The 15,642-nt window shown below is 39.9% G+C and overlaps 1 protein-coding gene across 1 annotated transcript in view; it reads left to right on the top strand.

Annotated features, from left to right (window-relative positions):
• LOC123027410 (VPS10 domain-containing receptor SorCS3) overlaps positions 1-15,642 on the top strand; it is a 597,507-nt gene that overhangs the window by 546,339 nt on the left and 35,526 nt on the right. Inside the window, exons 22-23 of the mRNA XM_044438273.1 lie at positions 6,795-6,981; positions 13,026-13,159. Of these exons, the coding sequence (XP_044294208.1) occupies positions 6,795-6,981; positions 13,026-13,159 (321 nt within the window). The remainder of the gene's footprint in view (positions 1-6,794; positions 6,982-13,025; positions 13,160-15,642) is intronic.

Consider the following 15,642-nt stretch of genomic DNA (forward strand, 5'->3'; position numbering starts at 1 on the left):
TCAGTCTGATGTGCATATAGACCAAGCGAGATGGGCAAAAGAAATAGAACTCAGTGAGACAGAGTCTGATATGGACACAGTGGAACAAGCTGGGCAAATCCACTCTTTTAGTATGAACATTTTAAGCTGTCTTAGCTGGACTCAGAGCAACAGTCCAGCATGTACCAATTTTGCCAACACTGAATGGGAACAGCATTCCAAGGGTCTGGGCAGGGATTTTTCCCAGTCCCAGTGAAATTCTTTCATGGAATACTGGGAATTGAAGAGAGGATCTTCTGTGGGTCCTTTCTTTTAGTATGCTTCCTGGTTGGAAATGAAAACAATAAATATACTTCTTTATTCATTGCTTCCATTTTATATTCTTCTTATGAAGATGTGTGATTATGGCATACTTTGCACTAGACAAGTGATTTAAAATTGCTAGTTGTACAATCGCATAGCACTGAAAATGTACCTTGGCACAAGAAATAAGCCTTTAAGATTTCTATCCTGGTGTCTGAATATGAACCAACAAGCAATACAGCACCAGTATACATTTCTTCTTAATCAGTGCCTTAGGGAAGGAAAGCATTCCTCTGTTGGATTCCTTTATTGCTTCCATAGTTTGCTCTACATTCAACTACCGTATTTTTCGCTCTATAAGATGCACTTTCCCCCCCTCAAAAGTAAGGGGAAAGGCCGGTGCATCTTATGGAGCGAATGTGTGTGTGCACGATGCCTGGGATGCTGCAGGCCCGCCTGCACCACGTGGCACCACCTAGCCAGCGCACGTGAGAGCTGGGCCACTCAGGGGGAGCGGTGCGGAGGAGGAGGAGCCACGGGCTTTAACCCGCCAGCCGCATGGAGAGACGGACGGCTCACCCCACTGCCCAGGAAGACCTGCCACGGAGGAGGAGGAGCCTCAGGCTTTAACCCGCCGGCCACACAGAGAGACGGACTGCTCACCCCCACCTCCTGGGAAGACCTGCCATGGAGGAGGAAGAGCCGCGGGCTTTAACCCGCCGGCCGCATGGAGAGACGGACTGCTCACCCCCACCGCCCGGGAAGACCTGCCGCCGCCACACCACCCGGAAGACCACCGCCAGCACGCTGCCGGCCCGGCTGCACCCCATGGCACCACCTGGCCGGCACGCGCTCGGCGCCCCCTGCTCCGCCCCCCCCGGCGCAGGTGAGAGCTGTTAATCACAGGTCAGTGTGTGTTTTCAAATGGCAACCCGTCTTTTAATGAAGCCCATGGGGAAGTGATAGGGAATGTGCCTGTGATTATCAGGAAGCTTTCCATGGATCCCTCCTCTAAAAACTAGGTGCGTCTTATGGTCAGGTGCGTCTTATAGAGCGAAAAATATGGTATTCCTAAATTCTGGTTTAATTAGGATAATTGAAAATAATTATGAGGGTCATTGAAATTTTAAAAAATCATTTGCATTTACATCGTTTGCATTAGCAGCATATTTAGCATGTATATTGCTAAAATGCTAACAACAAAACAGTTTTGATATTTGTAGGTATCAGGTATCAAGTATCATTTTGTACAGTGTTACTGATCTACATATATGGCTGTGAACATTGGTAAAGCCCCATAAAAGAAAATCTTGATACAACTCTATGGTTTCTTGCATCACATTTGCAAACCAGTGTACAAAAGCCTTTTGACTCAGTCACTAGTAAATGCAAATATGCCAAGACACATTTGTCTATAGTATTTTACCAATGGCCACATGCATTTTGGTAGCACAAAGGAAAACATGCAATGGAACTGAACATAGAGAACTGCTTGCATGTGCACAGTGTACTCAGCACAAAATTCTGGGGGCACACACTCTATTTTAGAAATGAAATATTATTAGTTCAAACTACAACAAGAAATTCAGAAGAAGGAAATTTCAGCAGTATCCCCATGAAATGTGTAGGTAGCACATTTCATTTTACTCTTGTTCGATCCTGCTTGTATCCTGCTTGATACAATGGAAGACCTTGTATAAATGCCTGTGCCTGGCCTTTTAAAGAACAGCACAATCTAAATATTAGGAAGCAAGCAGCTATTTATTAAAGAACTTGAGCAGAACTTCCTCATGGAGAGAATGATACACAAAAGGCAATAATATAGCAGGTGAGGTAAATTGAAGAGGCAGCTTCTTGACTAGAAAGCTGAGGGATAGAGAAGTTTGATAGGGAAAAAAGCTCTAAAGGATTAAGGTTTTGAAATTGGGGGCAGGATTACTGGCTTCTGTGACCTGCACTTCCACTGCAGGATGTTGTAGCAGGAACAACCATCACCACAATATTAATGTCTTTGCTTATCTTCTGCAAACTTCTTCAGTTTTATGCCTCCCAGAGTTCTTCTGTGTGCCAAACTGATCACATTGCACCTGTAGTGCCTCTCTTGCTTATTTGTTGGAAATAGGATTTTTAATGTTTCATAAGAGCAAACTCAGTGATTGTTGGAGCTGAGATACAACAAAGCTCTGCTGAGTATAGTGGATTACTATTGATTTTAAGCCAGCAGTGAATTCTACCCCAATGACCATGGCAGCTGTCAGTTTCCACTTTAAAGCTACAAACTACATCTTACATCAAATGTGTGGTTTCCAGTGGTGTGTCTGTTTTTTCCTTCTAGCAGAGGACCCATGGGGGTAGAAGGGCAATCAAGGTTGGGAATGCAACACCCAGGGGCCCCTTCCTTCTATGCCACAGTTTCAGCCTTTCCCCCTGAAGCTGCTATTTGCCTCAGGAGCTGTGTGGAACTTTTCCTCCATAACAAAGTGCAGTTTTTGGATCTGGTGAATTCATATAAAATCAGGCAGTGACATGTGTTAGTGCCAATGCTGACAATAGTATAGCCAAGCATCCTACAGGAATGCCATGATCCCATAGACAAGGGTGTTTGGGGGATTCATTATTAGCTTTCCTAATGCAGTCTTCAGAGAATGAGGTGGCTAGATGGAGTCATTGAAGCAGTCGGTGTGAGCTTAGGTGGATTCCTGGGGATGGTGGAGGACAGGAAGGCCTGGAGGAATGTTGTCCATGGGGTCGTGATGGGTCGGACCTGACTTCACAACAACAACAATGCAGTCTTCTTGACTCAGTGAGAATGTCATTGCCAGAATACCCTCCCTCACAAAATTTCTGATTTACCCCAAGAACAACACTGCTATCAACACCAGTGGTGGCTTCTCTTCTATCCCAATTGCAAATAATTTGGATCAAGTGAATCAGTCATGACAATCATGTTGCACTAATGCTAGCCATTAGTTCCAATGTCACCCTTGTCCTACGCATGACAAAAAGGTCTATGCATCTGGAGTTGGGCCATGTGCCTGCTGAAATACTGTAACTGGGACAGTAGGAGTTGGATACCCAGTTGGGAGTGAGGGAAGAGAATAGCCAATTGGCCAGGTATGCTCACAAGCTATTACCATTGCTCTTTCCATACTAATAAAACTGCAAGAGACCATGCCAGGTGATTCACCTTGGCCCAATAAAGCTTGGGTGTTGTTGGAAATAAAATATTTATTGACTAATCTCTCAGATGTTTAAATGAAGAATTGCTGTAAAATATGTTTTGTTACGTTTGGAACCTTCTATTTAGTATATTGGTATAACACTTCTCTAATCAGACAGCAGAACTCCTTGTGTTTTCAATGTCTGGAGTTGCATATTTGGATTATAACTAAGCAACTATTTTAGAAACGTCATTCTGAATTATTAAAAGAACTGGCCCATAAACAGAATGACTCTTGATATGAATTGGTTCTCCACAAATATGTTTCGAAATAGCCATACATTGTTCAGCTGGGTTGCAATTCCTATTTCTTTCCAAGGTCCCTTATAAGTATCTGAACTTTTTCACCAATTGTTCAACTGCTGTCAGCTACACTCAGTTTACAGACCTGTGAGCTTTATGGCAAACCATTATCACATTTCCATTTGATAGTTTACAGGACTTGAGCTATAAAAAGCACCTCTTGAATATATCCAGAGAACAGTGATTGTTATCTGTTTGAAATGCCTCTACTTCATTTCCACTTTAATTTATATTCATAAACTAGGGGGGATAGCTGACATTGCATGTGTGGCAGATGATACACCTTTCACTATTTTATTTACTGGAAACATAGTTAAAGGAAGAGGATTAGCAGATCTCTGCAATGCGGAGCAAGCTAATAAGAGAATGGAAAGAGGATCTGGTGCTGTTCAGATATGAGAATGCTGTTCTTCAAAACACCAAACAAGCAGTGATGGGGGTGGGTAGAAAATTATGTCTGGAATATTAGCATCCTGAGTGGTGAATTAATGAAGTAGAGGCCTTATGAACCCAAAGTCCATTTTCCTCTCCAAGTAAAAATGGAACCTTTGTTCTAATACTCACTACTTGACTGTCCCTGCGTCTGATTTGAAGAGACATGCCTGCCTCTGCATTTATTTTATCAACATGAAGACATCCCTGCTGCTGTTGCTGTGCTCATACTTTAGAAGAGGACTATAACTCAGAATCTGAATGAAGAGGAGCGTCATGTATTCATTTAACTCTTGTTTAACATTGTTGGTTTAAGAAGACCTTTCCCTTCCAGCAGCAATTTAATTTTTAATCTCTGATTATTAACTTTACTTCCAGGTCTTTAATACTGTTAATATTTGTTAACAATATCACTAAGCCTTTAATCATTTCTATCCCTATTCTTAAATGAAGTTTCTCAGTTTGGAACCTGGGGTTTTGACTGTAGGCATCTGACAAACCAAAGATATTTCCCCTACATGCTAGAAACTGCATTTTCATACTATACATTTGAGCCAAGGAAAGTAAGAGAGAATCAAACTGAACTCACAGGGGAGTTAGCTAGTACTTGCTCTGTCCCAGGCTACACATTAAATTTCAGTTCCTGGAGTTGCTCTCCCTTGAGATGTAAGGTGAACTGAGAGGTGGAGGGGTTAGTTTGGGAGTGTAGTACTATGGATAACAGTATAAAATGCCATTCAACAAACACTCATTTGAACTTATATCACATATAAATAGTTTTGCAGAAAGCCATTTATATATAATCTTATTTTCAAATGCTCATCTGCAGTGAATGCTATTAAATGTATGAGTTTTAAAAACGGGCCTTAAGGCAACCATAAAGTGGGGTAGCCACATATTTACTGGGAGCAAATACCATAGGATAGATGTCACTGAAAGGGAATTATCAGTATTGTTGTTGCTATTAAAAATACAGATGGAGGAAAGGTATGTTTCAATCCAAACCATCTCCTCTGTGCCAAGGCTAAAATTTCTTATCTCTAATCAGCAGCCAAAAATTAGAGGTGGCTTAACAAGCAGTGTTCAAACTCATCTCTTCTTGATTAGCACTTCCATTTGTAACTACTTTTCAATTTGCATGAACTGAAAAATTGTGCAAAATAAGCAGCCATCTAGTGTGAAACCAGAGCAATTGCTGAATTTGCCTGTATTTTCCTCATAGACTTAAGCATGGATAATTTTAAAAAGCATGCATGCATTTTGAGAAAATTTCCATTTTAAAAAAAATGGGTTTTTGAAAAAGTTGTGCATTTTTCAAATTCACATTTTGCAGACATGAATACAAGTTTGCAGATTTATGATAAAAAAAACCTTTTCCCTTCATGTTTGTGTTCAGGATTGTAAGTGGGGTATTTTAGTAATTTCCAAGCATTGCTTTAGTAAGTAATCCTCCAGATTCCTGACTAAAAACTTATTTCCAATTTCTGATCTCTGCTTCTCTCTTGCACTGCATTTAGGCTCTAAAAACACATCTATTGATGCTATTGAAGACTTTATTTTAAAAAAATAAAGGCTCACCATTTTAAGAGGATTTGACCATTAATCATAGCCTAAAATACAGGGTGTCCCCAAAAAATTGACATTATTTGAAATGTGAATATCTGAGTAACTACATGTCCTATACAAACAAAATTAAATAGGCTTCATGTTGAACAATAAAAGATTTATTTTACAAAATTCAAGCAAGAGGTTCAAAGGGATGTGGATTTTATAACCGATTTCACAAAGCTTCACAAATGTTCAATATGTGCACCGCCTGTGACACGACACATGTCAAGTCGGTAGTCCACCTCCTGCAAAACATGCTGTAGCATGTCTTGCGTAACATTGCGTAACTAACATTAGTTAGTTTTTACACATTTTTTTTTTTTAAATTTGAGATTATTTGAGCGAGAATTGGCTATGCTATTAGACTACGAAATGATGTCAATTTTTTTAGGACACCCTGCATTTTAAATAAACAAGCAATTGGGACAATATATCAGGAGGGCTGTATTCCTGCCCCCTGCTGGTATGTGATCTGCCAGTGTGCTTGCCCAGACCCAGTGTGTTCCTGGGTCTGAAATAGATTCTGACTTCTGATTTTCAGTGGCTCCATGGGAGGACAAAAAAGTGATAGCTTTGACCTATAGACCAAAGTTAGATTCCATATAATTCTTCTGTATGAATAAAGCTTCACTTGTTTGGAAATCTCTCTCCAAATCCTGGACTGAATCACTGGCCTATTGACTAGGGAAAATGTGAGGAAAACTTAAACAGGACGGACCCCTAATATTCACCAAGTCAGCTAGTTTGCTCTTCTTACTTCTCCTCCTCTTCCCCTTGACTTTTAGTAAAAATTGCAATGAATATTAAATTGTAGCTTATTGCACTGCAGGGTAGCAAAGCCACTGAAGCCACATTCATGCTACTGTGCCTATACTGAATAGCAATGCAGGGTAAAACATAAATCACCCTTATCAGCTACATTTCTAAACAAGTGTGTTTGCTCTTGCAGGGTGATCTCCAGAGGACAAATATTCAGCTAGATTTTGGAGATGGTACTGCTGTGTCCTATGCTAATTTCAGCCCGATAGAGGATGGTATCCGACACATTTATAAGAGCACTGGGATTTTCCAGGTGACAGCCTATGCCGAAAACAACCTTGGCTCTGATCTGGCAGCACTTTTCCTGCATGTGGTCTGTAAGTAGATGCCTACAGTGAGTTCTGAAAAGTCCTTAAGCTTGAGTACATGAATATAGCATATAGTTCTGAAAGACTGTCCCCGTTGCCTGTTTTTCATACTACAATTTGAATGCGGTACAGTTGCAATGAGTGGGAATCTCCAGTTCAGAGGCTCATGCTCATCTGAGGCAGAGTACGAGAAGCAGCAGTGGTATTCTTTCTCCCCCTGCTCCTCCAATCTGCATTTCCACTAGAAGACCAGTTTGGGCTTTCCCTTTCCCACCTCAGAAAGGGAAAGAAGAGGACACTGGATTAGCACCATGATGACACAGTCCCCTCCATGCCCCTGCAAACACTTCCTTTCTTCCTTCTCTGAGACCACTTTCCTGGAGAGCAGCTTTTCCCAAGCTTCCTGCAAGGGACAGAGGAGGGGGAGGCAATGAAACATTGATTTCCAGCATGAAAGTCAGAGTCCTGTCTCTGCCATGGAGAATTTGAACTATTCTGTGCCCTTCCCCAGGGCCTACAAGATTGTTCTCTTCCTCATTTCTCAGTGTAAAGCATGCTTCATCACTCTCATTCATCCATAATAAATGTCCTTCATGCCCTCATTTTACACACAAAGATCAAATCTTCACACAAAGAGATAATCAGGAGGATGTTGTGTAAGTTACCGGAACTTTCCATTGAAACACCAGTTGGGGGGGTTATCACTGCCCTGTACCAATGAGTTTAGTAAACTTATTCCCAGATCCATGGTTTTAGGATTACAATGTCATGAATAACTTCACATTTGGTTCTGTTGGACCTCAGTGAAACTAATCAGTGCTAGAGCCAATGTTTCCCCTTTAACTTACATAAAGGAGTCCTATCCAATGGACTTCACTTTCAATTCAGTCCTTTGTCTGCTTTGTAAAAGAAGATCAACGACAAATCACTTCTGACACTACACTGGAATATTAACAGCTTTTAGCTTGATTTTAGAATTCTAGACACCAAACAGGTTGTGGGCTGATATTTTAATGTTATTATTGGTATTATCATTGCAGAAAAACTGTTCTTTGACAGGGACTCAAGGGTAGGGGAATTAGTATAGCTTTGCTGCACCTTTGTTGGTTATTTTACCACTGGGTGGAGAACTACTGGTGGAACTGATTTTGCCCTCCTGAGAGACACCCTGCCCCACCCCATACATCCTTCAGGATTACAGAAAACTCCAGAGTATATTTGGTGGGATCACAGGATAGATGACAGGTTAGAAATATCCTGTCATATGAGTGGAAGTTTCATTGTGCAAGCTGAATCAACCCATGTACTAGATAGATCTAGCCCCTAGTAATACATATATGCCTAGCATGGAATATGGTACTAAATCACAGGCATAAACTAAGTTTAAATAAGAAACACTGAATGTAGAATGTACCTTATGTAGAAATCATTTACATAAATAGGAAAGCATCAAATGTCTTTCTTTTGAATCTATTGGAAATGCTATTAATTCTAAATGAAGGGATTTCTGAAAACATTTTTTAAAATCTCAGTTGTCTAATTTGTTCCCCATTTTACATTATTGAAAAAGCTTCTCCACTATGTCAAATTTAAATGTAACTGTAAACCTACTTTGATTTTTTTTTTCCTTCCTGAAATAACATTATTTCTGAGAGTTTTAGGCAAAAATATGGGCATTATTTAAGCTCACTGAAAAATGCGTACATTGTTCAAAGGAAACATTTTTTGACAAAAATGTAAAACTGGGTTATTTTTTGGCATGGAAAAAACCCCCTGCTCCAGACAAATGCTGCTACTTGATTTTGTCCTCCCGTGACCTTTTTTGCTATGTGTACCATCTAGCACCACACTGTGCCAACTTGTCTTTTGTGTCATTGGTAGCTTGTGATGTTTTTGTAAACGGTTTAGAATCATTGCAGTTTTATGCATAAGACATATATTGAATGCACTACCCTGAACGTACTACAATGTTTTTTATAGATTTATAGAGTTGTAGAAGACAAGAAAGGTAGCAGTGCTCTGAATGCATCGTGCTGTACGGTCTCTTCCCTAACCTTCCATTCAGGAACCCCGCTGTGAAATCACTCCAGGACTGTTAGCTTTTTGTAAATTGATATGCAAACTATATTGGCCAAGTTCTATCTTTATATGCAACCAGTAGTGACCTCCAATCTCTCACAATAGCGTGGTGGCCGATACTTCTGGCTACATGCAACAAAGGAAGGACAGGAGAGCAGGCTGTGCTACAGAACACTTCGGCCTAATCTCCTGCTGCAGCAAATTCTATCGGAGCCTGTGATGATGAGCTTTCTCGGTGGGATGGCAGGGCAGAGGAGCGTGACACTATTTGCCGCTCCTCCTGTTCTGTCACCTGATACGGATGCCTTAGCTTGCTTCATGGGTGGGTGGCAGTAACTAGCAGTGTAGTGGAGTCAAGATTCAGAAGGATGCAGCACTGGTACTTTTTGATTAGCAGAGTTGAGGACAGAATCTGCTGCCTCCCTTCTCAGAATTCCTTGATTCCTCTGATATTAGCGTCAATGCTTGCACTTGCCTGGGCAAAGATTAAGTCTCTCAGCAACAATATATTGTTCCCAGTGTTAGCTCATACTAATTTCAGCATAGCTTCAATCAGCAACTAACACCTTCACTTTTACAAAGGAACTGCTTCTGGTGGAGATGAAAACCTCTAGAACTGGTTTGTTGATATGGATTAACCGGCTGTCAAATTTTGGGACTCTTTTGGGGAGTGTGCTTGTGAAGATTGTGTTAAGGAATATATTAGTACATCAGAACCAACCACTACACCACTGGCAATTGAACTAATATTTGATCAGGGAAAGAAGTAGAAAGACTAAAAACATCATTACCACCCACAATCCTCCTCATCATAACTGGGTGATCAGCACACTCACTGTTAATATGAATGAGACAACTCACTGAATGTTTACAGCCACAGGTACTAGTAGTTGGTTTTTGGTCTTAGGAACCACGTGTGTTATATTTCCAGAAATGGGGATGCACGAGCAGAAGCCTGTGTATTTATGACCTTGTGTGGTGGATTGCAGTGATATACTCTCTGCTTATTATAATAATTCTGCATCAACCATCACTTCTTGGCACATTCTGGTTCTTTTGGTGCAGATTGTCTGTGATAACCATAAGTAATTCCCATCTCCATTTGAAGTTTCAGATTGCAACTGTGTGTTCTAAATATCCTGTTGTCTGTACATTTTAGTTATGCCTGAAGCAGGTCAGCAAGCTACGATACACATTAGCTACTAATTTATTTTGATGGTTGTGATGTGTGTGGTGGAAGGAAGGGAAAAGAATTAAACAGCTATGGAGTAAGGCATTAATAAGTAATCTGGCAATTTCCTTGTATTGAAGGTTGGCAGGCCAAATGTGGCTAGCACTAGCCCCTCCTCTCCCCTCCTCAATAGATGCAGGAGCCTGAACTGCATCAGTGCAGTAGTTTACTGGTAGGGCCTTTTAACCCCCCTTCCTTGCTGTGGTTCCCATCCATATACCAATCAACACCTTCAGTTTGTACTGCCACATAATTGTCCATTTGCTGAAATGAAAAATAGGTCCTTTTTTCCTTTTACTTTTTGGTGATACGTTAATTTGTGTGCTTAAATGCAGGGAGTTCATATAATTTCCCAGTAGCATTATATAATCTTGCCTGAAAACTTTTTAAAGAAATTAACTCATTCTACCTGAAAAGTGGGGAAGAGATATAATATTCATGTTTTCAGATAATAGTACCAAAAGAGATAATAGCAGATCTATTTAACATCCATAGCGTACAAGGCTTTTGAATAAATATTAAAGGGAAAATAATCAAACATAATGAGAAAAATACTGTGTGGATTCTATGCCAGACTAATTGATATAATTAACCCCCCCAAATGAAACTGATGGCTTGAATAAAATACCTTTTGTGAATAACTCTTTAAATTAGATAAGAAAGGTTTTATAATTAGTACTACAGTTAGGAAGCTACAATCATATTCATGATTTACCTTGTTCAAGCCTTCAAGTAGTAGCACTGAAGAACAATAACAGCTGGTAACAATGGCAATGAGATGTCCGTTGAGGTCATCTTGAACAAGACCTCTCAGAAATGTGGAGGTCTTGTTGTATTCTCACATCAGTTCGTGTATCGTGATAGATGCTTTAATGTGCATGAATTGATGGATCATCTCAGAAAGTCACCTTTATAGATGCAGAATGCTCTAGTAGAACTAACTCAGAGAAGAAGAATGTATTGATTAACTGTGAGATAGCCCACCTGCTTGCAATTAGAATAGTTTACCTGACTGTAATATCTGAGCAACCAAAAGAAACTATCAGTTATTCTAAACATGCCAGCTGCACAACAATGACAAATTAAAATTCAGTTCCATACATGCATGCTAACAAAAACAATATGTGTGGGGAGGGGGTGTGGAAAGAAGCAGATGGAAGAAAGCTAAAGTTTCAGTTAAAAACTTCAAATTTGTCCATCTGTTTTCATCACTTTCTCTCCCTCTTTTGTCCCCTATTGGTGACAGATGAAATGCTTAATTTCTTGATATGAAATCTTAACTAGCCATCTGCTGCATTGCTCTGAGGGCACTAGAGTGAGTTGCTTACCTACAAGTCAAACACTTTTGCCTGCCAGCATATTTTCAGAATATGTATGACCATTTTTGTATCATATTCTAGAAGGAGAACTTCTTGTCAGATACAATATTGAACAGCTATAATATTGACAAGTACATAAGTGCAGGCCCAACAGTCAATTATGTAGGTAGTTGCTCAGAGTATTTCAGGTGCTTTTTTTTTTGCATGGGTACCTAAGCTGGGATGAGCAAAAATGTTGCTAGGTTCATTTTCATATAAGAACTTACCAAAAGTCACAAATTTCTCCATATACTGGATGGAAAGTACTAGCTACTGAAAAAGTTAGTATGAGAGACTCACAACTGGCCTATTAATCCATCAAAGCATAGGCAGTGGATTACTTAAAAATAATTGTTTAAATCCCAGTGTATTCATTCATGTTCATGCTGCTGAACTGGGGTTCTGTTGCTTTTTCCTGGTGACATTCTGTCTACATGACAGACAGATAAAAGCATTGGCCTCTTCATGCTAGAAAGAAATGTGCCTATTGTGTTTAACAAGTTCAGGTACATGAAAACGTTGTTACTTTGTTTTTGACAAGAACTTAGCAAAGATTGCAAACTTTTTCATAGAAAGAGCTTTGAGAACTAAAAACACTGAGCTGTAGGAGAAAGAGAAACTAATGAATCCATCAATTCTTTTACAATATCAGTTCACATGCACCATAGACAAACACAGCATCACACTTCCTTTAAAGTATAGCACAGATGCACCAGCTGGGAAGCAATGGACTCCTACATCCAAGACTTTTTGAATATTACATGCACACGGTTTCCACAGTTGACTGGGGAGTTGTATTTGCACTCATATGTCTGCATCTGGTAGAACATGTACAATGAGTATCAGTCATAGATTTTGCTTCTTGATTTCTAAGATAGAAGAGCCACAAGGGCTCTGAAAAGTGGGTCACCAGTCATTGATAGGCATTTCAAGACAACGAGTAGCAGTCATTCTGTTGCAGGTTGGTGATGACAACTGTTTTTCCATGGAATGTGAAACTGCCAGCGCAGATCATAACTGTGGGGCACAGAGTGACAGGTTAGCTGTTATAATGTGAGCTTTAACCATAGTATGAAGGGCTAGCAATGCTGGAAGTAAATTTAATTTACAGCACAATCCTATGATGTTCTGACAGAAAGAAGATGTACAATTCCTAGCATTCCTCAGCCAGTGAGCTCTTAATAAAAGGAGGGTCGGGGAGAGACCAAATGGTAATTTCATGGGTTTAGTCAACACTTAATGGGCAGCTTTGTTTGCATTCCTCATGGCTTTATTTCTGTTGATACAAGGTATTCAGTTAAAAAGTATAAGAATCTGTCTTTTAACCACATAAAATATGGATAAAGAAAGACTGGAAAATATACCAATGAGTTGTGTTTCCACAGGTCCAGTGGAACGTGTCCACTTGAGCATCCCCTTTGTGGCCATCAGGAATAAAGAAGTAAATCTCACTGCTGTGGTTTGGCCTAGTCAGTCGGGTACCCTCACTTACTTCTGGTGGTTTGGAAACAGCTCAAAGGTTTGAGCCTTTAAATATATAATCTTTATTTTCTTTGAAAGGATTAACCTTTGGATCATATGGCATTTTGACTTTAAATGGAGAGCTCCACATTGAGCGATATATTTTCCTTTGCTGTCAAAAAAGCACTTCTTCATTTTCTAAACTCTAAGCCTTTTTTGTCTCTCTCTCTTTCCCCCTCCCTGTTCCTTTTCATCCCTCCCTTGTTGTTGTTTTCAGGAGTGCCTACAATGTGCAGTTGGTTATTATTGGAACATTGTGTTTAGGAGCCATTGTTATTCCCAGAATTCAAAATTATACACCACCGTATCTACTGGATAATGCTGGGCTTTCTGCTCAGCATTTAAAACGGCTGGTGATCAAATAAGCACTGCTTCCAATACGAGTGTCAGAAAGTACTTAGAATTTTAGAATCTGACACAATATTCTAAATCCACTGGGGACCAAATAACTTCTGGCATCTGTGAATTCAAGCTAAGCTCAGAAGCAGCTTTCTTCCTGTCTGTCCATGCTGTTTGTTCCTGCCTCTGGGGACATGTCAGTAAAATTCATGCAAAACTGTGGCTGAATGCTCAGTAACAACCAGTCACCCATTGTATAAGCCCTTGCCAACCAAAGTTCTTCTGATACTAAGATTTCTAAATGTTGAACAAATGTTCCATTGATGGTTTGATTTAAATATTCTCCCCCATAGGTGATAGCAGCAAGAAAGAATATTTTCTTGGGTAAGATTATCCAGTCCATTCAAGATTCCATGTCTTGCTTCAAACACCAGAAAGAATAAGTTTTCAGACTGTGTGTTAGTTCCTCAGATGCAAAACCAGGACTCCTGAATAAACATCATTAAAAACTCCTGTCATGATAGGCATTGTGTTTTCTACCCACTGATCTTGCTGTGCAATGAACAGCCACTGCATTGTTGGAAGCATCCCATGACATTTTCTGATTGGCATCCCATGACATTTTCTGATGTTGGCTAAGAGTGGTGCTCCATAAACCTAGCCAGTAATCCATGTGGAATGGATTTGAGCCAAAACAAGTCTGAAATAAACTGAAATGTGGAGGGTTTCAAAGAGTGGTGGGCACTTTTGCCAGATAAGTCAATGTGCAAAGTATTTCCTCACGCCAGAAAGTCTGACTTGAGCTACATGTGTTTAATTCAATACTGACTATAGTAACTGGCAACTGCTACGTAGAGGTTTAGATATCAGGCTTTCCCACCCCCAGCCCAAGATGTCAGGAACTGAACCTGGAACCTTCTTCATGCAAATTGTCTCTTCTACCATTAAGCTATGGTACATCCTAAACTTTGCTGGCTTACTGCACTATATAATCTGGATGGTTTAAATAAATTGCAGATGAACAGTGCTGCTCTGTCTGAAGGCCTTATGTCAATAGTTCAGGAAGTAAAACTGAGTCAACATTGCTAAGAGACTCTGTTGTTCAGGCCATTTTGATTTGTTAATGCATAACAACAGCTTCATTTAAGGTAACATCTCTGAGTCTCTATTATACCTGCCAGTATCAGATCATCACATAGCCCAAGAAAAAATCCCACAATACCTGTTCTGAAGGCAAAATGGAACATAGAAAAGTCTTCTGTTCACACAAGTCATGTGGTTTTCAGTGTTTCTTGATACATATCTCCTAGAACACATGATAATATGCGTTTAATTAAAGTGGCATTGTCAGGGCTTCATAAAATAATGTGGGGAGATGGGATATTGGATATCTTGGTTCTTGTTTCAGCCTTTCAGCTTACCTATAATGATTCTTTTAAACCTAAAATAGGCATTTCTTCAGGATTATATTTTCATACGCATGAAGATTTCCTTTTCTACACTTGGAAACTGCAAATTAGAGTGATTGCAGTAACTTTTTTTAACCTACAATTTAAATTTTATTTATGCCTTTTGATTCATGGGTGCAATCGCAAACTTAACTTCTTTAAAACAGCAAGAGCCAAATGACACCAGAATAGGGAGCAATTTAAAGTTGGTAAGAATATTTGGCTTTGCAAAAGAACAATAATCATAGGACGATAGAAGAGAATGCTAAGCAGTGCTACCAGTCTGACAGTGTGTTTGAGGATTTTCTAATAAAGTCTTCTGATTCACAAGGATGGCTAAAAAAAGCTACAGAGGAATTGTTGTTCTCTGAGGACCTTTCTGCCTTTATTGTCTCTTGAGGGTTCCACTGTTCTGACTTGCTATTAGTCTCTGACCTCTATTTATGTACACTGTGAGAGCAAAAGACTCTCGGGACTGTTTTCCTGAGCACCATGAGCCCTGAGTCTTGGGCAGCAATCCCAGAACTCTTCACATTACTAATCTGTAGCCGCAAAATCTAAAGTCCTGCAGTAAGGTTTTCCAAATCCTGTGGGTAAGCAAGCACATGTGTACATGAGCATGCATGCGCTCATGTGTACACACACACACATCCAAAATAAACTTGTCATTTACCTTTTGCAATGTTTTCATTTA

Source organism: Varanus komodoensis, unplaced genomic scaffold (assembly GCF_004798865.1).
Source record: "Varanus komodoensis strain SLA01 unplaced genomic scaffold, ASM479886v1 scaffold1, whole genome shotgun sequence".
Classification (NCBI taxonomy): domain Eukaryota; kingdom Metazoa; phylum Chordata; class Lepidosauria; order Squamata; family Varanidae; genus Varanus; species Varanus komodoensis.